General features: G+C 36.4%; 1 protein-coding gene across 3 annotated transcripts in view; it reads left to right on the top strand.

Annotated features, from left to right (window-relative positions):
- Window positions 1-25,405, top strand: part of LOC149834559 (receptor-like protein 4) — a 65,008-nt gene that overhangs the window by 12,684 nt on the left and 26,919 nt on the right. The window contains exons 2-4 of one of the 3 annotated variants that reach the window (XM_090011484.1): window positions 11,642-11,706; window positions 18,782-19,834; window positions 24,068-24,215. In XM_090011484.1, the coding sequence (XP_089867610.1) occupies window positions 11,655-11,706; window positions 18,782-19,834; window positions 24,068-24,215 (1,253 nt within the window). In that variant the 5' untranslated portion in view covers window positions 11,642-11,654. Of the gene's footprint in view, window positions 1-8,997; window positions 9,097-11,641; window positions 11,707-18,781; window positions 19,835-24,067; window positions 24,216-25,405 lie in introns of those variants that run through there. The other 2 variants (XM_090011485.1, XM_090011483.1) reach the window with 2 other exon arrangements.

Genomic DNA, 25,405 nt, shown 5'->3' on the forward strand with positions numbered 1-25,405 from the left:
GAACTCAAATCAAATTAGGGTTTATATGAGAGTTAAGAAATTTTAAGAAAAGATCATTACTTTAGCAAGAAATCACATATATAATTTTAAACGTTAACTTATAGGTCAATCATGAGATACTTATGTAAGAATTATAAATCTCACATAATTGAAGGTAATTTTAAAAACATAAATTGCTATTATATGTGACGAGTAGTTCGAACACAAATTATATATTTGGACAACAAACGAGTTCACCAAATTTAAAAGAGAGATATTTTTAAAATATATGAGCACACGAAATGTGAAGAGACATAATTCCACTTATCATTAAACGAACAAACTATATGCAAGAAACATATTTTCAAATGCATAATACTTTAAGAAAAGGGATACATACCGAATAACTTCAAAAAAAGGAAGAGCAATGAATACTTCACAATTTCTTGAGTGACACGCTTTCCGTTGCACCAAAGGACAACCCCATCGTGACCTCGCTTTGATACCATGTTAGAAAGTGACTTGAAATACATTGGGTTCAATAATGAACCCATATCTATGCACGTGAAGTGCAAATATACCCATTAAAGGGAAACAACATAAGCACATAATGTGCTAACACATAAAACCCATAAAAAGGGAAAAATATGACATAAAGTCATAAGTTGCATATCATTGAAGAATAATGGAGAAGGGGTAAAAACCCCCTTACAATGGAGCATAAGCTCCCTCAAGAAGTTAATAAATACAAAGGGGAGAGCCCCTATTTATAAGCAAGAAAAGGAGCCACAAAGGGGGCTCCCAAGAGAGTCGTTGGGAGCCCCCAACGGTCACATATGTGACTGTTGGAGGCTCCCCAACGACTCTTTGGGGAGCCTCCCTATGTGGCACAAAAGCCGAAAATTAAAAAGGGAAAAAAGAAGAAAAATAAAAAATAAAAATGAAAAATTACAAGCAATATTCCAAAGTGGAATATGCGCAAAACATGAATTTACAGAAATACCCTTTTGGGTGAATAAAGAATATATATTTATATTCATATATATATATAGATATACATATACATATATATATATATATGTATATGTATCTATATATATATATATGAATATAAATATATACGAGATTACAAATGACGATAATACACATATTTTAACACTATCCTCTTTATTAGCATGGTGAGGATGTTGTCATTTTCTTCTTCATAGTGATGCTGCTAGCGTCAACAATTTGCCTCTTGGCTACAAAGACAACATCATGGGATTCACGTTAGTGATATCTAAACATTAGGATATGATAAGAAAGATCTTGCTGGAACGACCCCAAACTGACCCTCGAAAAATGCATTTTTTTTAACTAAATAATTTCAAAACATTGCGAAAACTATCCTAGGGACTCAGGTCACATTACAAATTTAATATCCACAATCTCACAATAATTTCAGACATAGAATAGAATCAAACCATGAACTGAAATTGAATTGAATTAAATTTAATCAAATAGTTCTCAATGGAGGTTAACACAATTCCCAAAACAAAAACAAAACATCTCGAGTACGTAAGAACCCGGTCCACCAAATCATAACCCTCGTGCCCTCCAACCAGTTGGTCTCTCCATCATGGTGCCTAAGTACTTGAAAAAGATTTTTAAAAATAGGGTAAGAACCGTAGTCTTCGTACGAGACTCTCTTGAAATCCAATGGTAAGAAAAATTAACATAGATTAAATCAAACACAAGTTTAAGAGTGTTCTACAAACAACACTTATACAAAACAACTTACAATTTAAGTGGTTCAAACAAGCAAACAATAATTTTATGCTATATTAAACAATTAGGGATGCATGAATATAACTTTTTAAGTTCAATTATCAGAATTGCTTTTGCATGCATGTCCCTATTTAATGCACACCATTTAATTTTCACTTTCTTAGAACTCGTAGATACTTAAAAATAAGCAAAGTTTTCGAGGTTCAAGGCAGCTCATAGAGGTAGCTTAACACAATTTGTATTTTATTTACTGGGTTTTACATGTTCCTCGACCGACGTCAATGATCATCACCATCAATCGAAACATTATAAATCATCACCTAATGCCGAGATGACAAAAAAATCAACATCTATTGACATAATTTTATTGGTATACCAATAACTACAATTGAGTCAATAATACCACCCCTAGGCAAAGTGGTGGAAGTTTCCTACAACTGTGGCCGGAAACACGAACCACACATCGGGTTCTTAGGGACAACAAACACATCCAGTGTTTAGTATCCCCACGGTCTCCTATGACCGCCATCCATGGTTCCCACCCTTTCAGAGGGACACCAAAGAAGAAAAATTATTACACTGTTTGGTCTCTTTTACCGGTCTTAATTAATTTATAGTTATGCAAATCATCATACAATAACATATTCGGGCCTTTGCCCTATCAAATCAACAATGTAACTATTTAAAAAACAAATTTTCAAAATCGTTTTGCAATGCATTTATAGTTTACTTTTAGCCAGACACGCTCTTGGCCTTCAAAGGCCTATCATTGGTCCACACACACAACCACTATACAATTTAATAAGATTTAAATGACATTACAAATTTCAGTGAATATAACTCACACATAGATATTCAAATTGGTGTTCACCATACAACATCAATGCATATTCACAACAAATAAATGAATGCACATTGAACCAAGCTTATCAGAGTTTTAGATAACTAAAAAAACATCAGATTCCAATTTGATTTCCAATCCAGATTCCTTTTACATGCGAGAGATCAGATTTTTATAACATACCAGAAATCAAATTTTATAACATGTCAATCTTGCTTTTAGAATCAGATTTAATTAAATATCCACAACAAACCAATTTGCAACATTCATTCGGTTCATATTCAATTGACTATCCAAAACCAGCAAATTTTATAGTTCCAAAAGAAATCGGACACTTGGAACAGCATAGATAAATTTCAGTATAGTCAAAACCTTTTTCGAAATATGATTTTGTATATATATACATATATGTTGATCGACTTGTATACACTGACTGTTATGCATATATATACCCTGTTTAATATATATATGCTTAACAGTCATATATATATATACCCTGATCGGTATATATATATATATATATGTATACATTCCCTGATCAATATATATATGTGTGTGTGTGTGCTGAATGATATATATATATATATATATCCTGTTCACCTGTATAAGCTCAAGAAACTACAGATGTATACATATAACAATCAGAATACAGGCTGGTACAGAATCAGGAAACTCGCATGAACATATTGAGTTCAACTGCTTGCATCACTGGCAGCGATTCTGGTTCAAATCATATTCAAAAGAACTTAAGTCTGAAATGATATTCCATGTATTTATGTATACGGTTTCTAATCAGCCCAAAAATTGGGTTCTTGACATATACATAAACATATGTATTTTATATTTTTTGGATCAGACCTCAATTTAATCACACTCAGATTTAACCTAGAACCAGATCTTGATATTATGAAAGTACTCAGGTTTTATTTTTTCAAAAACTACAGATTTAAATTCAATCAATAAGATTTGGATTTAATTAAATCTATAATCATATATGTAATATTGCGTATTTTCACACAGTTAAATTTGAGATTTTCGAAAATTTGGCTAAGTATAGAAGAAAAATTGTTTGATTCTCGATTTTAAGCCGATGCTTTGGAGTCTGGGCTTGGCCCAAGTCTCATTCTCAAGGGCTAAACGAGCCAATCAAAACGTGAGAAAAAGTTTTATTTTTGACCTTTAAATTCAAGCGAAATTTGGGTTATTTTTGGGTGAATTTTGGAAGCAAAATTCGAGTTATATATCGTTGGATGCGTCTCAAAATTCTGAGCATAACGATATTTTATTTTCCTTGATTCGGGCTACGGTTGGCCCAAAAATCACATTTTTTTAAAAATTGAGCAGTTTGTCGGTTCGGATCCGGATTTGGATCGGATCAGATCTAATGGATTTGATCCAAATTCATATGGATCTGGACTCTATCCAAGAGCCATATTAATCTTGTATTGATCCAGCTCAAGACCCATTTGGATTTTTGAGATGAATTTGGATTTTGGATCCAGATCCAAATTCATGCCCAACAAATTTCCAACTTTAAATTCATTAGAAATCTTTAAATTGGAGTTAATTAATGTTAAGAAGCCTCCCAAGTTAATTTGGTTATTTTTTGAAAGCTTCTGAAAATTTATTTATTATTTAATATTAATTAATTAATTAATTAATTTAATGTAATTTCAAAATTTTAATTTGGCATTTGTTTAGGACTCTTTGTAATAACCTCATTTTTTCTATTTAATTTTATCGTAAAATCATACTTATTTTTCTAAAATTGGGTCTGGGATCCGTGTTTAGGACCCAGGATCCACAATGGACTATATATAAAAAATATAGTACTATAATAATTATATAATAAATGTACATATATATCAATAAATGGGTGAATCCACGGTTGGATCCATATGGATCCAATCCTAGGCTAATGACGGATCCAATTGGGCAGACAAGCTGTGGATCCAACATGCGGTTGGATCCCGGGTCCCGGACCCAAGCCGCGCCCCGTGTAACCAACAAGTTATAAAAAAAAAAAGCACAACACTAAAGCTATGCTGGCCCGATAAAGTGGGCATTAGGGTTCAAAATGAACCCTAACGCAAGCCGAAGGTGAGAGGGGGAGTGCGCAACCGCTGAGAAGGAGGGGGTAACTGCCTCCTTCCTTTCTGGGAGATCACCCCCCTACATAGCGCCTCTCCCACTCCTCTCTTCCTCCCACTCTCCTCTCTTCCTCCACTCTCTCTGACTCCCTGTCTTTCTCCCTCTCCCCCCGTGTTCTCTCTATTAGCCGCCGACTGTAAAACCCGAAAATTTTTGTTGCAAAATATTTTAAAATATGCAAATTGGGCCTAGATCCACATTTCGGATCTAGGACCCATAAAGGGGTAATTAGGAATACATGTTATCAAACATGATTTAATAACATTAATAATAATAAATAGATAAAATTTTAATTATAAAATTTATTTATTTTTATTAATCCGAGGATCCACAGTTGGATCCATTGGGATCCAACTTGTGGATCCATCTCGTTGGGGTCGGGTTACGGGTCTCGGGTCCGGACCCGAGCCGCACCCTGTACAACCTTTTAAAGGAAAAAAAGGGCAACCCGATAAGGGTTGCCCGATAAAACTGTAACAGAACAAGAAAGGGGGGCAAGGGGGGGGGGGGGGGGTTATGCAGGGCGTAACCGACCCCGCACCTCTCGGTAGAGGAGGGGCTTGGGGCCGATAAAGGGGGAGTGGAGAGGGGGTTCTTGCCCTCTTCACTCGATCTCTCTCTCTTCCCCCGTCTCTCTCTCCCTGTCAGTGTACGCACGTCGGAGGAAGGTCCGGTCGCCGGCAAAGCTCCGGCCATCCACAACCAACAAGGAGCTTCGTCTGTCACGACAGTGAGTGGAGCTTTGGCTACCAGCCACCACCGAAGGCCGCGGCTAACAACAACTAGATACTCCCACCACGGCAGCCTCCGATCGTCGGAAAAGCTTCAAAAAAAGGTACGGTGCTTCTAACGAATTTGGGTGAGGGATCGAACATGGGTTCGATCTCGTGTGAGGGGTTTGAGGGGAGCATCCAGGGAAGGCTGTCGATGGAGGTATTCCCTATTTTCAAAAATAAAGAAAGAAAAAAAAGGGGAAGAAAATTATGTTAAACCCTAGATGTACGATTTGGGGGTTTCTTGTTTTTATGCAAGAAGGGGAACCGAAGGCCATCACGAACCCTAGGGTTACAGGGGAAGCTCTAACTCGAACGAAAATAAGGGTTTAACTTGTAAATGCAAATTCTTGATTCTAAATGCGTGATCTGCACTGATTTTGGTTCGGCATGTATTAATTTAGGAAATCAGTATAGAAGCATCTGATTAGCCTAATTTGGTGTTTGATCTGTCGATTTTAGGGGTAATCACGATTCTCTTAAAGAAATTTGATTCACGTGTACGTGAAGGTTGATAGATTTAAACCCATGAACTTTAGGTTATTTCATGTACAATGTTTCTTTTACAGTTTTCATTTGACTACAGTATTCTTGATCATGGTTTTTATACTAAGTTGCAACAGTTGGGTCAAATTTCTGTTTATGTATGATAAAGTTTCATATCAACAGCTTGGTTCATCATAACTTCAGCACCATGAAGTGTCATTTTATAGCATGATTTTCTTAATTGTATTAAGGTGATTAGGATTGCACTGACCATCAAGATTCAGAAACCTGTTTAATTACTTTGAAGTTTCATACCATGAAGGCCGGTGTATTAGGTGCACAAGCATATCCCTGTGTGCGGTATGTAAACAGAACAAGGATTGATTTTATTTTAAATCTTGGTTTAGATATGCTGTGTGTGTTAAATCCACAAGGGTTGATTTTATTTTTAACCTCGGTTTAGGTAGGCTGTGTTCTATGAACATGATTGAGTTTTATCAATCTGTGTTCTGAAAGTTAAGTCTTGATACTGTTATTCACCTGAAATAGGGTTATCTGAACTTGAGTGCTTGTATTCTTGAAACCGAATACTTAAGGACTGTTTGGAATCTGAAGTTGCTGTTGATAATGGGGATGCAGATTTAAAATAGCCAAAAGATTTCAAACCCCCATCCTTGATCTGTCCCATTTGCATCCCTAGTTGGATTTGGGCCATGAATCCGACATGGATGACCCGATATCAATGCCTTTGATATCAATCCAAAGTGTTGCTGTGTATGTTTTGTTAATGAACTATTAGTGCCTACGTTGAGTTGATATTTTCCCAATTCAAGTGTTTCTATGTGATACATTAGGCTTTGATTAATGAACTGTTAGTATTGTTACTAGTAAGGAAACTGTTTTCCATCTTCAATAGGCAAATTTCAATTGAAACTGCATCTATGTAAAAATAGATAACAGGCTATTCTATCTTGAATTAAGACAAATGGAATTGTGTTTCAGTGCCAAATAGAAATTAAACTCTTGTTATAGGACTGAAGGGAAGCGTTGGTTTTCAATATGTTACTTATGTTTGCCATGGAGGTGTATGATCTCACTTGACTGTTATGAATCAGATTTAATGGAAATATGTTCCAAATTTTTATAAATACTGTGTATGATATAAGTCTTGATATGAATAAAGGGAAACCTTTGAACATATGCACACCTATATATAGGTGTTAAGAACAGGTTGGAATGTCATTTCTAAGAAGGTTATGTAACTGTTATTGTTATAATTATGGTACTCATGAATGTGAGCATGATCCAGTTATTGATAATTCTTCTTGGGTAAGAATACTTGAATTGTGCACTCACACACTTAAAGAAACCATGGATTGGTTAATACCCGTATGTGATGTAGGTAACACACACATAGTGGAAATGCATATGAATGAGCAATGACACGCATATGTTTGGGTTTATGATTGCATAAGTGCACATGCTTTTGGCACTTTGGCTTAGTGTTATGAATGAAACACTAATTTGGTTTTATTATGTGATGCGTCGATGGCCTAAATGGACCATCATCGGCTTGGAGAGCCGTGAGTTTGGTTTTCTTTTACTTATGTTTTTAATTGCATCACTTGAACTACATAAGATGGTTTGGCACATTACTACACTGTTCTAGTGGTTTATACGGGCTGGAGTCCCGAATGGGTCTCCGCAAGGGAGGATGCGGGTTTTCACTTTAATTTTGCATATGGTGTTGCAAACTTAAAGAATTAACTTAAATAAAAATATAATGAATAAGAACAGTGTAATATACATTCTGGGATATCTCATCTGGAGTATGAGAATCTTAGATATCCGGTCTTAGGAAGACTGTGAGGATACAAAAACTCTGTGTACTGTAATTTGGTCCCCTGAACCCGATATTGAGGTTCTTTCTCCTGGCCACGGTTTTAGGGAGAGTCCGCCACTTTACCCGGGAGTGGTGTGTTGGTCACAGTTGTGAGTTTGTTTGGTACCAAGGAAGTGACACATGTGGGCGTGGGGTGTCCCTTGTGTCCCCGACATTAGATGTGGAGGTTTAATGTTCCGAAGGTGATTCGGTCGAGGGCTAAGTTGGAATCCAGTAATAAAATATAATTTGCGTGTTAAGCTACCCTGGGAACCTACTTGACCTCGGGGATTGTACCCGTTTGGTGTATCCGCGGGCAACAGTAATTAAAAAGAGGAACTTAAAGTTGCGTGCATTTAATAGGGCATGCATATGGAAAGATGAAACTTAAATGAAAGATAACAGAAAAAATCATGCATTGTACATAATCATGCATTCTCCTGTTATGCATTAGATCATGCCTGTTTGAATCATTCTCTATATCATGACATGATTTGGTGGTAGTATACGATTTACTTATTGAAATCATGCTGCAAGGTTTAGTTATTTAGTTCTTGATATATGGTACTGCGTTACTGTTCTTGACTGGTGAGCATATGTAATTGTTGGTAGTATGGATATTTGAATGCTGCAAATTTTATATCTGTACTCACTCAAATCATTGCATGAAATCTTATCCATGTTCTTTGTCTTACCTGGTTTCTTTAGAAGTAGCTGTGCTTAGAATTTCGGTTCTGACACCCTACTTTGTTAGTTTTTCACAGGACATGGTGAACAGTGAGGCTGAACTGACTACTGGGGATGGATGAGAGTCATACTTGCGCTTGTCAGTTTCAACAGGGGACAGAGAAGCTCTAGTTTTGCTTCTTTTAGTCTTTTTAATTTCTGCAGTTGTTACTTCACTTTTGAGTTGTGTATGAGACTCTTATTGGTTCATAAATAAAAGAAATTGGTTTGGTTCTTATGGATGATGGTTGCAACTTCGTTTGTGGTGGTTGGGCTATCCAATGAAAATTGGAACTGTGAGGACCCCAGATCTCTGAGAAGGTTTCCGCAATTCTTAGAAAAAAAAATATTCCGCATTTTCAAAGGGTATAGATTGGGGTTGTTACACCGGCGACTTCTGTACACTCCCGATCGCCCCTTCACGACAGAGGATCGATGGTTGGCAAAATCCCCTTCTCGCAACGGCAGCAGCCCCCAAGCGCTGGTTTGAGGTACGAGTCTCCCCTTTTGAAAATAGATGAGAAATTGAACACTGGTTCGATTTTATGCTTTTTTTGGATGGAATCCATGTGAAAAACGTTCCCATGGTGGATTCTTCCACGATGCATGGAGGATGACCCATGGATCGTCCCCATGGCTGGTTTCCGGTGTCTTTGCATCCTTTTTAAAAAAATAAAATAAAATCTGTAACTGCATGTTTGGGTGGTTTGGCTGCAGGCCGGACCCAGCCGACCGGGCTGCGTCACGTTTGTTAAAAAAAAAAAGGGGGGCGTTAAGGTGTTTGGGCCCAGCCAACCTGACGTCGGCTAAGCCTTTGGGCGATCAGCCCCAGCTGACTCAGTCGGCTGGGTGTTTGACCGAGCCGACTGGGTCGACTAGGAGGGTGTGGCTGTATGCTAGACCCAGCCAACTGGTCGACTGGGTCACGTTTCTTGTAATAAAAAAATGTTAACAATAAAATTTCTTTTGGTGGCTGTTCAGCCCTGACAACACACAGGCCCGGACTGAGGCCTGTGCATGGGCTGTCGGGCCCAGTGTCGGCTGGGCTGTTATGGCCAGCCGGCCTGGCAGGCAGTCTGGCCCGGGGTTGACCAAACCCGACCCAGCTGATTAAGGTCAGCTGGGCCTGTTTGGAGCCGGTCGACTGGGTGAAATCTTCAGACAAAGGAAAAAAAAGAGGGGACTGAGTATTTAACTGTCTGTTGTGCAAAACTTTATTTAGACATGTATGTGCTGTGTGGTGCAAAATTTTATTTAGACATGTATGTGCTGTGTTATGCAAACCTTATTTAGCCATGCATGTTATGCAGAATATGATTGGGTCACACTTATATATATATATATATATATATATATATATATATATATAGATTCATGTCTACAGGTGATTTGGGTATTCTGTTACAAAATTTTCTCTCTTGCAAGTGCTGTGTATGTATTTAATGTTCATCTTAGTAAGATAGATCATTAAAGTGAGTGTGCATTGAGGTATGTATATGTGGGACAGTGTATTGATAGGTACGTATACTCATGATGAAAAGAAAGATGCATTAGCTAAGTATGTGCAGAATTTATTCATAACATACACTGCTATGGTTATGTAGAATTTGATTTTGTACATTCATTAGCTATGCATATGCAATGTTTACATGAGTACATGCATTCAAAGAGACTCATGCATTGAGAGGTGTATGCACACTTAAGGAAATTATGCTTGATGTGATTGTGTCTGCAGTTGATTTTAAAGTTGAGCATATAATGAAAAATTGTATTTGTCACTAGGATATGAAATGAAACAATACATGTGCATGAATATTTTTGTGTCATGTGCATAGTCAACGATGTGCTTATACGAATGTGCATTTAGACGAGCTAAGTGATTTATTTCATATATGGCATGTGATTATGGTTTTTGCATATGGTGTCTCGATGATCAAAATGAATTATCGCGGGCCTGGTAGGCCTCGATCTATGGTTTGCTCTTTTCTTATTCACCTTTAAATGCATCACAAAAATCATATTTATTTTTATTGCATTGTATTGCACTGTTCTATGTGTTTCTACGAGCGAGAGTCCCGTGATGACTCTCGCAGGAGTAGATGCGAGCTTTTGCCTTGCTTTTGCATACTAAATTGCAGAACTTAATAATTGGCTTTTAATAAAAAGATAATAAATAAGAACCGTGTAATATATGAACTGAGATCTCCCATCAAAAGAATTGGCATCTTAGAGGTTCGGTTTTGGGGGACCACGAGGGTACAAAAAAAAACTCCGTGTGCTTTACTTTGACCCATGAATTCGATATTGAGGTTTTTTTCTCCTGTTCATGATTTTAGGGAGAGTCCGCCACTTTACCTGGGGGTGATGTATTCGACACAACTGTTGTTTTGGTATACCAAGAAAGTGACACTTATGGGCGTGAAGAGTTCTTGGTGTCCCGACATTAGATGTGGAGGTCTAATGTTCTGAAGGTGATTTGATCGAGGGCTAAGTTTGGAACCTAGTAAATAAAATACAACTTGTGTGATAAGTTACCCTGGGAACCCTACTTGACATCGAAAAATTTTACCCGTTTGGTGTATCCGCGGGTAATGGTAATTAAAAAACGAAAACTTAAATTGTGTGCATTTAATAGGGCATGCATATGAAAAATAATACTTTAATGAAAGATAATAAAATGTTCATGCATTACACATAAATCATGCATAATCTTGCTATGCATTAGAACATGCATATTCTACCTGTTCCCTTAATTGTTAGATGTTGGTGGATGCTTGATGTTTAATTCTTAATGCATGTTAAATGACTTGCTTACTTAAATTGTAATCTCTATTATTGATTAATGTTCTTTCATGCTTAATAATTACTTCCTGTTGCATGAATGCTTAATTGAATTTTGTAATTGTCATAATTGTATTCCTCTGAATTATTGCATGAAATCTTATCTGTGTTCTTTATGCTCATTTATTTCATTAGAGAGATTTGTACGTAGAATTCTTCGAATTTCTGATACCCTCTATTTATGTTTTTTCGCAGTCGCAGGTGACCAATGAAGCGACTAGCTTCTGGGAGAGCTACGAGTGTCACGTTTTTGCTAGACAGTTCGTGACTCGGTCTTCTTTATTTTCTTTTATATTTGGTTCTCTATGCACTCTGAATTTCATCTATGCTATCACTTATTATATCAATAAAGGTTTGTTTTGGTATGGATGATAATTGTAAGCTCTATTGTGGTTGGTTGTTTTATTCAATTGGGAGTAGAACTGTAAAGGCCTCGGGTCTCTAAAAAGATTTCCGCAATGGTTTAAAAAACTTTTTTTTTTTGCATTTTCAAGGAGTATAAGTTGGAGTCGTTACACTCTTAGTAGAGCCCTTAAACATACCTAGAAGCATCTAAGAAGGTTTTAGAAAGCCTATTAAAATAAAACTTTGAAAAAGTCAACTTGGAGAGTTTCAAAATTTTCGGAAAACCCAAGAGAGAAGAGAGCCCATGTAGGGCTGCACTCTCTTCTCCAACCCATCTAGAAGGGGTTGGAGAAGGGGGGGTGTCCCCCCCTAGAGCCCTATAAAAAGAAAAAAAAAAAGAAAGAGAAAGAGAAGGAAAAAAAAGAGAGAAAGAGATGAAAGGAGAGGAAAAGAGAGAAAGAGGAAGAAGGGAGCTTCTTCCCCAATCATCCATCGTTTCCACCATTAAATCCATATTTCTTTTCAATCTACATGTGAGGTACGGGTCTTTCTCTTGTTTTGAATGAGAAAAAGAGCATGAATTTGATTTCCATGCAAGATTTTAGTGAAAATCTATGAGAAAAGAGTAGATCTAAATAATTACTCTAAGAATCGTCGGTGAAATTAATGTATTTTCACCTTTTCGATATGTGCTTGTTGTCATGATAAAACAAGAGTTTTGTTTCACATATGTTCATGTTAGAATAATATGTTAGATGCATATTGACTCGATGATTTCCACTGTATGAGTAGCTTTTTCTCGCTACCCAAAAACTCGATGCATTTGAAGTAGATGTTGTACTTGCTGTACATAGCATCATCTAGGGGTGGCAATCGTGTCGGGTTGGCGGGTCGACCCGACGGGTTGGCAGGTCGCATACCTCAACCCGAACCGACCCGTTTATTAAACGGGTTGGCTGTGGCAAACACGAACCCGGCCCGTTTAATAAACGGGCAACCCGACACAACCCGCCAATCCATTTAATAAATGGGTTGGGTCGGGTAAACGGGTTCTCAGGTTCGCGGGTCGGGTTGACGGGTTGACCCACCCACCTAACCCGTTTATTAAACGGGTCAGCTGGGTTGGCGGGTTGGCATACCCCTAACACGAACCCGACCCATTTAATAAACGGGTTAGGCGGGTCGACCCGTTTATTAAACGGGTTCGTTTTTTCCAAACCCGAACCCGCCTAAGAGGCGGGTTGGCAGGTCGTGTCAGGTTTTGCCACCTCTAGCATCATCCCTGTATCAAAGATAATTTCTCATTTCCTTGCAGTCTTATCCATGATTCTTGGAAACTCTACAATAAACTAGTAGGTAGTTGGCGTAATCAGTAATCACATTCTCACACTAACAGTTTAACAGAATATGGGAATAATCTCACTGCTAAAGAATTATGGGGTTTAGACTTTTTGTTTATGTTCAAGTAACATATGGTTTCCAATTGTATTCTCAATAAATGTAAACAAGAATTTGGGTAAGGTGTGACAGCTGGATGAATATAGTTAATCCTAAATGATAGGGTCCAGTTGGAAATCTTACTAGGGATACCCACTACGTTGGCTATTGAAAGCATGTAAAGATATATTTGCTCAGCAATTGTCTCAAGATCACACCACAACTTATACCTGACATCAACACACACTTCCACATTATTCAAGTTCACGATTTTACCCAATATACATCCAATATTTATAATTTCGATATCCATTACCCTTATTTTTTTTAATGGATATAATCACTTGGTGCTATGAAACTATTTCAATAGGTAAACAAAGACACTTTGCAGTGTCTGACAGTTATGCTAGCACAACCATGGAATACATCAACCAATGACCAGATCTGGCCACGACTGACAGGCCTGTTGAACCGTAGGGGCTAGCCGAGTTGGTACACAGGCCCAGATTAGGCTGTGTAGGGGTTGCCAGACCAGCCAGCTAAGTTTGGCTGGGCTGGAGCCGAGCCCCAACTGACTGGGTCGGCTAGGAGTAGTGGGTTATTTCTTTTTAAACAAAGAAAAAGAATTATACATATTTTTTTATATGGTTGGCATGTTCAGATTCAGATGGGTACATGTGAATTTCAGTTGATGCTCATATGATATGCTTAATTGAATCTGAAAATGACATTAAATTGGCATGAAAATTTCCAAATTTGTTATTTCAAATTGGGCTTGGCTATATGTGTGTAAAAGAATAAAATTTTTGTAGGCTAGCACATTAGTATATCATGCTTAATCAAAGTGTTAATACACAATCGTTCTTATATGCATGTGCATTCTTGAAATTGATGTGTTTTGCATGTAAGTAATCACATGAATGTTCACAAGCTTAAACTGGATATTCTATGTTGAGTTAAAGTATTAATATAAGGTGGTTTTCTTATGCATGAGCATACGCGGAATTGATATGTTGTTGCATGTAAATAATTGCATGGGTGTTCGCATATTTTAAGTGAAGTGGTTCATGAATGAAAGCATGCATTTGATATGAACATGTGAATTAAATAAAAGCATGTAATTAACCTGATTATGCGAACTCATACCCATGCATATGAATATTATTATTTCATGTACATCTCTAAATTTACATAAATGAATATGCATTAAGAAACATTTGAAAAGTAATGCATAGTGGCATGATATTTATGATTTTTACTTATGAATGCATCGATGATCAAAATGGATCATCATGGGCTCTGTGAGCCTTGAGCATTGTGTGAGCCTTGAGCATGTGTTGCTCTTTGTTTTAGTTCTATGTATTGCAAAAATCAAATGTGATATTATTGTTTTAATTGACTGTTCTATGTTGCCACGGGCTGCGGTCCCGTGAAGAGCTTCGCATGTTAATTTGCGAGCTTATGTTATTAATTCTACATGTTGAATTGCAAATTAAAGAAGATGAATTAATGGCGAGATAAAATAAATTAAAGAACACTGTAATCTACGTTTCCTTGATGTTCTTTCTATAGTACGAGAATCTTGAACATTACGATTTTGGGGAACCGTGAGGATACTAAAACTCTGTGTGCGTTGTTTGTTGCCCCTGAACCCGATATTGAGGTTCTTCTCCTGGTCACAGTCTTAAGGAGAGTCCGCCACTTTGCCTAGGGGTGGTGTGTAGATACAGTTGTTGTTTTGGCATACCAAAAAAGTGATATTATGGTTGTTGATTTCTATGGTATCTCGATATTGGTTGTTGATTTTCAATGTTCTGATGGATGGTGTTGATTCTTGATATCGGTCGAGGGCTAAGTTTGGAACCCAGTAATAAAATACAATTTGTGTGCTAAGTTTTCTTGGGAACTCTACTTGACCTCAGAAACTTTTATCCGTTTAGAGTATCCGCGAGCAACGAAAATTAAAAAAAGAAATTTAAATTGTGTGCATTTAATAGCGACATGCATACGAAAAGAAAACTCTGATAAAAGATAATAATTTATTCATGCATTATACTGAAATCATATATATTTCTGCTGTGCATTAGATCATATATATTTACTTTTTTTATTAATTGTGATATAGTGGTGACTGCATGATGTTTGTTCCCTAATACATGTTAAATGTCTTTATTGCTTAAATTGTGGTTTCTATTGTTTATTAAATTGTTCTCTCATGCTTAAAAATTCTCTATTGCATGAATAGTCAATTGAGTTATGAATTTGTCATAATTTCATCCTTCTAAAATATTGTGTGAATCTTATTTGTGCTCTTTTTACTTATTTGTTTCATTAGGGGAATTCATATAAAGAATTCTTTGGATTCTGAAACCCTTACTTTTGTGTTTTTTTAGTCTCAGATGCTTAGTGAGGCGACTTGCTTTTGAGGAGTCACGAAAGGATTGCACGATTGGTTGACAAATTATTTTAGACAACGTGACTCTTCTTTTTGCTTTATGTACATTTTATTTGCTTATGTCTCTGACTATATGTACTTTAATTAAATAAAATTTGGTTTGGTTTGAAAGATGAGTATAAAATTCCTGTGGTTGTGGATGTGTTATAACTGTAAAGGCCCTGGGTTTCTGGGAATGTTTCTGTACTTATTTAAAAAAAAAATATTTTGTCACTTTTTCATGGGTACAAGTTGGAGTCGTTATATATATATATATATATATATATATATATATATATATATATATATATATATATATATATATATAAGAGTTGAGTGTGGACAGATATGGGGTTTAATATATATAGGTTCAGTCTGAGAAATCGAACACAGGCCCTCTAATAGATTGGGCATGTTGGATCAGAGTCCGATACTTGCAGCACCAACAAACTATATATTCAAAGCAGTCTACACTGCATATACATCTCAAAATAACTATGCATTGCACCCAACCACAGCGTTGAACCTGCATCCTCATTAACAGCGACACATGAACAAAATTCAAGGCTGCTCATCTAATTAAATCTGGGCATGCATAACAGTTTATTCTAGACTATCCTGCGATAACTAAACACACAGAAACAGATTTATGTGCACGGTTAACAGAGAAGTAAATTGATGCCGAAATGCCTAAATTAGAAGTTTAGGATCTACGTCATCAGGTTACAAGAAATCTGTACAGGAAACATGATTTACAGAAATCAGTACCTTGGCATGGACACATGCTGTTAAACTTCTAAAATACCCAGAACAAGGAAATCAACACTCTTAAAATTCCTAACATGCTCAGCTCATAAACAACAAAAAGAAATACAAAAGAACATCCAACAGAATTCAGACCATGTAATATACCTGTTTGTAAATACCTATCGGTTGATTTAGCCAAAACTGACATAGGCTAAATTTAGAGTTTCTGTACCTGATAACTATAACTATAACTGTAACTATATATATATATATATATATATATATATATATATATATGTGTGTGTGTGTGTGTGTGTGTGTGTGTGTGAACCTTCAAAATACATGTTAAATTGAACCAGGACATGCTATGATTCAAGAAAAATTCGCATTCCAATGGCTCTCGGTCACATCCATAACCCAACGTGAAATAGATCAGAAAAATCTGTATATGGTAGCACATATTTAATCTTTCTCTGACCTATGTTTGATTCAGCCTAAACTAAATCCCTTCCTGTCATATTAGGAGAAGAATCCCGTACCTTATTTTCTTGCGGCGTAAAAGAAACAGAAGTTGGAGAAGAAGAGGATGGAGAGCACACTGCAGCCCTCTCTTTCTCTCTCTACTTCTCTCTCACTCACAGTTCAGCCTGTTCCCCTTTTTCTTTTTTTCTGTATTACAGCCCTCTCCCTCTCTCTCAAAACCAGCATAGCGAGAGGGCTACTACCAAGCTTTTATAAAACACATGGGACTCCTCTAAGGGGGACGTCCCATGTGTTCTATAAATAGAAAGGCTTTATTTCCTCATGAAATAGTAGTCTTTCTATACTAGAACTCTCATATATCTATATGTATTATTATATATATGTATATATAATATCTGGTTATAAACTTTTTTTTTAAAACTTATGTATTCCACTACAATTAGATATTGGATGCTGGCCCAAAGGATCTAAGATCCATATCCAGATTCATCTAACTTCATATTGGATCTTGGCCCAAAGGGTCCAAGATCCAATATTAGGATCCATATCTCGTTAACCATATATATAATATATTAAATCAATTTAATAAAATAACGTTTATTAAATTTTAAATTAGGCAAAAATTCATGAGATATTACACTTGCTCTTTTCCTGTATTTCAGTCGGTGACCATGAAATACATGAGAAGGAGAAGGCAGTGGCTACTTATTATAAAAACATCCTAAAACCTTTCTCCTTTTGGCTTTTGAGAACCAAACAAATCACTCTAAATGTTAAAAGAATGATGAGGTGCAATGAAGAAGAAAAAGTTAAATCAGTGATACATCCTCCCTTTCAAAGATGCAATTCTAAATGTACCGATACATGCCAAGTTGGCCCCAGACCATTTTGCCTTTGCATGGTGGTAAATATAAAATTTGTATATATATATATATATATATATATATATATATATATATATATATATATATATATATATATATATATATATATATATATATGAGAATGAGGATTATCCTGCCCCCTTTTTCATTATGTCACCATTAGGACCCTCCAAAAATGATAGTTTTAGGTGTTTTATGCTCGATTTGAACCATTAAATCAAATCTATGTCACATGGACACTTCACTTAGCATGTGTATCCCATATCCACACGATACGACACTAGGACACTTCATGGACACAACACGACACTCCATAGGCACAGGTCAACATTGTGTCATTAACTTCTATTTTCTTTTATGATCTTATTTACTTATTTCATATTCACTTGAATTCTTTTTCTTTTAAAATTTGTCATCAATTACATTACATTTCAATTTCAATTTGCTTTCATTATTTGATTTTCCTAATTATAGTGATTTAGAATTGTTGTTTTATACACACATACATCTATGTGTGTGTACAGCCGTGTCCCTGTGTCCTAATTATTGAACATTATCAAATTGTACCAAGCAAATCCACATCATGTCCCGCTCTCGTATCCGTATTCATATGACAATTTCAAATTGATTTGACGTAAAAGTGTAAATATTTTATCATAAAATTTTAGTACAATGTTAACTGTTGATTATAAAGATGCTTAATCAAATACATGTTCTCTATTGAGTAAACAATGATAAACACATCCAACGGTTCAGATCGAGCATAAAACATCTAAAACTATGATTTTTAGAGGGTCCTAACAGTGACCTAACTAAAAAGAGGGCAGGATAATCTTCATTCTCTCTCTCTCTCTCTATATATATATATATATTCTATCAAATCTCCACCTCTCCTTTTTGTAGCAATTGGTTCTCTTTTCCATGAACTTCTGCTATAATGGCTTCTTTTCTCCATAGAACTTTTTGTGGTTGCCACTGGATGATTTTTCTTTTTGTTGTTTCCAGATCCATTTGCGTTACGCATAAGCTGTGGTGCTCGTCAGAATGTTAACACTGGTCCTACCAATACACTTTGGTACAGAGATTTTGGTTATACTGGTGGGAGACCTGGTAATGCAACGCCTTCAAGCTTCATCAGCCCCAGACTGAATACACTTCGTTATTTTACTCTTTCAGATGGTCCTGAGAATTGTTATAATATTCATAATGTGCCCAATGGACTGTACTCAGTGAGGCTCTTTTTTGCCTTGCTTGGTGAACGCAAATTGAACAACGAGCCTCTTTTTGATATTTCCATTGAAGGAACACAAATATATTCTATGAAACCAGGCTGGAGTAACATCGATGTCCAGTCATTTGTTGAGGGATTGGTATCTATCTCAGATAATTCTGTATCTTGTTTCCACAGTACTGGTCATGGTGATCCTGCCATCCTTTCTATTGAGATTCTTCAAGTTGATAATAATGCTTACTTTTTGGGGCAACAATGGAGTGGTAGGTCAATCCTTAGAACAGCAAGGAGACTCGCTTGTGGTGCAGGAAAGCCAGCCTTCGATGAAGATTTACATGGAGATCATTGGGGTGGTGATCGATACTGGGAAGCTATAAAAAGTTTCGGAAAAATTTCTGACCAAGCAATATCAACTGAAAATGCAATAAAGATGGTCTCTCTTGCACCAAATTTCTATCCTGAAAAGTTATATCAGTATGCGATTGTCAGCACTGACAGTGAACCTGATTTAACGTTCAACATGGAGGTGGAGCCTAACAAAAACTACTCAATCTGGTTGCACTTTGCAGAGATCGATCCAAGAATTCAGGGTGCTGGATCAAGGGTGTTTGACATATTGATAAATGGTGATATTGCTTTCAGGAGTGTTGACATTGTTAATCTTACTGGGGCTAGTTACACAGCAATCGTGCTTAACAAGACTGTCGCAGTGAATGGGAGGACCTTGACCATAACTCTGCACCCTATGAATGGAAGCCACTCCATCATCAATGCCATTGAGGTCTTTGAAGTTATTCCAATGGAGTTCAGAACTTTTGCAGTTGAAGGTCTCTCTCTCTCTCTCCAAACATGCATGATCAACACACACACACAACATACATTGACATTCACCTAAAAGATTCAGTTTTTTTATTGGCTTTTCTGTTTCATAAAACTTTTCAATCACATATCGTGAACATCCATAGAATTTTTTTTTCACTTCAGGGGCAGGGAAACAATTTCAAGATGCAAGTTTTTTTTTTCTCTTTGTATCTAGTGCAGCCAAAAATGGTTATATTCGACTAATTGAAGAGGTACTTATAGACTATGCACTCTATGTGGATTGCATTTTCTTTGGAATGGTTAAGATCACAAAGTTCTATGTACAACAAACTAGCATTTTGCAGTGGAAAAATAAAATCAAACCAAAATCATCAATAGTATATGGAAAAAGAAAGCTTAACTTAGGAATGTAATGTTTGACTAATATTACACAAACTTGCTTAAGGATGCTTTCATTCTAATGCTGTCATGCGTGATTGAAGTCTAATGTTAGTCGAAATCTTTACATTATTCTAGTCCTGTAGCTCTGAAAAATAGACAAACTTATGGTCTTCTTAGTCATGAATTTAAAATAGTTTCATCTGTTAGGATAATTTACAATAGAATTTTGAGCATGCATAGACCTTGAAAGGGAACAAGATAACATATGTCCCTACCTCCAGCAAAAAACTTTTCACACTAATTTAATATGTTATTGGTTAATATTTCGAGTTTCAGGCTTTTAGGTTGTCTAACAAATCTGTTAAATTTAATTATCGTGACTTTATGCGCAAGATTCAAAAGAAAGAAATTGTAAAAGCTTTAAAGAAAATGAAATCAAGAAGGGCAGTTGGCCCCGATGGTATACCTATCGAGGCTTGAAAATGCTTGGGTGAGAAAGATTTAGAATGGTTGACAAATCTTTTTAACAAGATTTGGTGGACAAATAAGATGCCTAATGAGTGGAGGAAGAGTACTTTGGTGCCTCTATATAAGAATAAGGGTGTTATACAAGATTGCACAAACTATCGTGGTATAAAACTCATGAATCACACTATGAAACTTTGGGAGAGGGTGATTGAGTATAGGTTGAGGAAGGTTGTCATGATATCGGAGAATCAATTTGGTTTTATGCCTGAAAGATCAACTATGGAAGCTATACATCTTCTTAGACAACTTATTGAGAGATATATAGAGAGAAACAAAGATCTGCATATGGTTTTTATTGATTTGGAGAAGGCATACGATAGAGTACCTAAGGATGTTTTCTGGTGGACAATGATAAAGAAAGGTGTTTCTCTCAAGTACATTAGTATAATTAAAGATATGTACGAATGAGTAGTAACCAATGTCCGCACTTGTGGAGGGGTGACAACCAATTTTCCTATAACGGTTGGGTTACATCAAGGATCTGCATTAAGCCCTTTCTTATTTGCTATAGTGATGGATGAGCTTACAAGATCAATTCAAGAAAATGTGCTGTGGTGTATGTTGTTTGCGGATTATATTGTTTTGATTGATGAGTCTAGAGTTGGGGTTAATGCTAAGTTAGAATTATGGAGACAGACATTAAAAGCAAGAGGTTTTAAGTTGAGTAAGAGTAAGACAGAATATATGGAATGTCAGTTTAGTAAGCAACGAAGTAGTGATGGAAGTGTAGTGAAGCTTGGTGAGCAAGAAATACCGGTGGATGATTGTTTCAAATATTTGAGATCTATCATTCAAAAGTATGGAGAAATTGATGGACATGTAAATCATAGGATAAAGGTTGGGTGAATGAAATGGAAGAGTGCAACTGGAGTGTTGTGCGATCGTAGAATGCCATTGCGGTTGAAAGAAAAGTTTTATAGGACGACAATTAGGCCCACTTTACTATATGGTAGGGAATGTTGGGCTGCTAAGAGACATCATATTCAAAAAATGAGTGTAGCTGAGATGCGTATGCTTAGATGGATGTGTGAAAATACAATAAAAGATAAGATTCAAAACAAGGAGATATGTAAGAAGGTAGGCGTTGCATCCATTGAAAATAAGATGAGGGAGAATCGTTTACGGTGGTTTGGACATATTCGGCGAAGGCCTAATGATGCTCCAGTTAGAAGGATGGAGAAATTGGAAAATATATTAGTTAAAAGAGGTTGGGATAGGCCTAAGAAGACTTGGATGGAGATGATAGGAAAGGATATGAATGCTTTGAACCTCACCGAGGACATGGCATTGGATAGAAATGATTGGAGGAGAAGGATTCATGTGGAAGAGCCAGAATGATTTTCTTTTTTGGTTCATATCGCCGACCCAATTGTTTTGGGATGAAGGCGTAGTTGTTGTTGTTGTTTGTCCTTAGAGTTTAGCTGGAATCATGGAAGTTCTTTAATGTTGATATGAATCATGAGCCCATAATTCAGCGATTGATTCTTGACCAAATCATTCTCATATGTGAACAACAGCGTGCCTCAAGTTGTGGCTGTTTTGCACCAACCTTGTTGGTTACTCTGTCATGCTGAATGAGGATTTAGATCTTTGTTATTTCAGGCATAGGCAGGACTAGGACAATGACTGCAATCGAATAATTTTGCTTTGGTGGCAAGACATCATGGTTAAGACATTGAGCTCCAGGTTAAACCCCCATGCTGGAAGCTGATTATCAAGTAATCTAAGAAGTTATTAGGACGAGATACATGTCTACAAAATTACTATTCGATACTATATATTGTGGTTCTACATATGTGAGATGGCTTATCTGTAAGTTATGATAGGACATTGATTATGGAATTATTCTGATTAGGCAAACTGTGCATCTAAGATAGGTTTATCAATTATAATCTAAATTATAACTATTGCGATTGAACGCTCTGCTAAATGGTCAAAAGGCGCAAAAGTGTCCGATGCAATGTTACACCCTTCTCTATTATTATCTATATATACACACACACACACAGAGAGAGAGAGAGAGAGAGAGAGAGAGAGAGAGAGAGAGAGAGAGAGAGAGAGAGAGAGAGAGAGAGAGAGAGAGGTTGCTGCCTACTTCTATCCATGCCTACCTTCAGCATACCGGGCTTTTGAAGGGTTTTTTCATATTTTTTCAAATCTGACCAAACAGATATGTTTTACATGCTTGATTTTATGTGAGTGGACTCTTGGATTGTCCAATTCTGACACGTGGTAGGTTTTTTATAAGGTTTGAAAATCGACGGTCTAAAATTTTCATAAATACTCAAGCTTAAAAGTTCATGTTTTTTCATCAAAAACATGATCCAAGTCTCATTTTCTAACAAATCCACTATGCCGAACACATCTGTGGGGTTAGATTTGCGAAAAAACCCTGTTCGCTCATGGTAGGCACCTACTCTCCACTATATATATATATATATAATGTGTGTGTGTGTGTGTGTGTGTGGAACAGTGGCTAATTCATGAGTTTTATTGGTGAAGGTGATTAAGGAGGGAGAGATGTAGTAAACTTTTTTGGTCGTTATGTTAATGCATAAATTTTGAAGGACTTAATGAACTTAAGTGCATGAAGACTATTTAATTGAGTGTAATTCTCCTCCTGTTGCTTTCACTTATATGTAATATGTTTAGATTCAACATTTTCAGTAGGAATATTACACATTTATTCATTTGAATTCATCGTACATCACAGTAGTTGAAAGTCAAAACTGTTTCTTCGAATGGGTCAGAAACTTGGGTGCCTTGGAAAAGTTAGTCTTCTAAGGGGGTGTTTGATGTCCAGGTGAATTCATCCAAGACAACTTGTCCAGGACGAATTTGTCCTGCCAAAATGGGATGCAAGTGATGTTTGCATCCCATTTTGGCAGGGACATTTTTGTCCTATGTTTGATGGACACTGTGGGCCCCATGTGTTTTGCGACACAATAATCTGGAAGATTGTTGTGCCAACCTTCAAATGGCCTCTAATTAAGCAGAAGATAGTTTTTGGATATTGATCTGTGGCCAGCACCACATAGGCTCATTGATTATTGAGAATGAGGCACAGGTCCACAACGTGGTTCACTGCAGTGTTTTGCAGCAACCAACTTAGGGGGTGATTCCCCTTGTAGGTGGCAAATGGTATAGAGGTTATAGCTTGTGTAATGTTTTCCAGCATGTTATATGGGTATCTAAATTAGTAATGTCATTTCATCATTGTATGATCCTTGGGCTGTTGTTTTTTCCTATTGAACTTCTGGAAGAATGCCTTATTGACTAAAATGCTCCAACATCGTTTCTAATATGATCAGTAAAATTGCACTGTGTAGTTGAGGCATTGCAGACATTGAAAAATGCATTGGGCCTGCCTCCTCGTTTTGGGTGGAATGGAGATCCATGTGTGCCTCAGCAGCATCCTTGGAGTGGAGTAGATTGCCAATTCAACCGCAACGATGGCTCTTGGGTCATTGATGGACTGTACTCACTCAACCTGTGTTGATTTTTCAAGAGATGAATTTCATGTCAATTGAATGTACAAAAATGATCATTTATGTGTATAACTTGTCTCATTTTTCTTATTCCCCAATTTGTATTCTGCACTCTACCTGCTATTTTTTGTTTAATGCTGTTTTATTTCTTAACAAAAGCCGTTATGCATTTGCAAATTTGCAACTGACGTCTGAAATTCTGTTTCGGTGGCAAGAGAATATGTTAAATATACCATGACCATGCCATAGCCACATGATCTCCAAAGAAATGATTATGAATGCTACTCTATATATTAATAATTGATGTACTTGATATATTTCTGTTTTCCTGCAGTTAAGATGGAAAAGTTGCATCTAAGCTTTTGTTATGTATCCCTAGGATTGCTTCAATTTACAACTAAAGAACTTTTTTGAAAACAAGAAAAAAGTCTAGATATTTTGTATTGACAGTATGTAGGTTGACACCTTATATTCACTTCAATATATCAAAATAGAGCTTAACATTATATGCTTTTGATATTTGATTATCTGACATTTCATGGAGATCTTAATGATTTGTAAGAGGTCTTGTCAGTGACAAGTGAGACTGCTACTCTAGACGAACTAGTTTTGCGGTTGGTGCAAATGTTTCTTAGCAATCATTTTATGCAACGCCCCCAAAATCCTTGACTTGTAACTTTTTACGAAAAATTTGAAAGCTTTGTAATCGATCATTTTTCAAAGTTTAAAATAACAGGTCAGCGAAAAATGATGTTTGAAATAACAAGTCAACGGATCTTGGGCGCATTACTTGCGAAACCTTTCCTTTACACAACGGATTTAAAACTCCGTACATTCAAAACCAAATAGATTAAAAAATGCACTTTTAATAATTTAGAGTTTATACAAAAGAGAAATTTTCAAGGAAACCCTCATGCAAAATTACAGAAATGTCCTCAGGAACAAAACGTCAGGGAAAGAGTCTCATCTTGATACTATCACGTCATCATGCCATCGCTTGTCGTACCGACCTAATCATCATATGTACCCATAAGACGCGTTAGTTTTATGAAAAACTGGTAGGTGCACAAGCATAGCAATTTAGGACAAAACTAACACATGCTTTATTTCATACATAATATGTAATTCAGAATATGCAGAAATGAGCATAATTTATAACCCAAACTAATATATACGTCG

The sequence above is a fragment of the Nuphar pumila genome, chromosome 6 (genome assembly GCF_984573655.1).
Source record: "Nuphar pumila chromosome 6, dmNupPumi1.hap1.1, whole genome shotgun sequence".
In the NCBI taxonomy this organism is placed as follows: domain Eukaryota; kingdom Viridiplantae; phylum Streptophyta; class Magnoliopsida; order Nymphaeales; family Nymphaeaceae; genus Nuphar; species Nuphar pumila.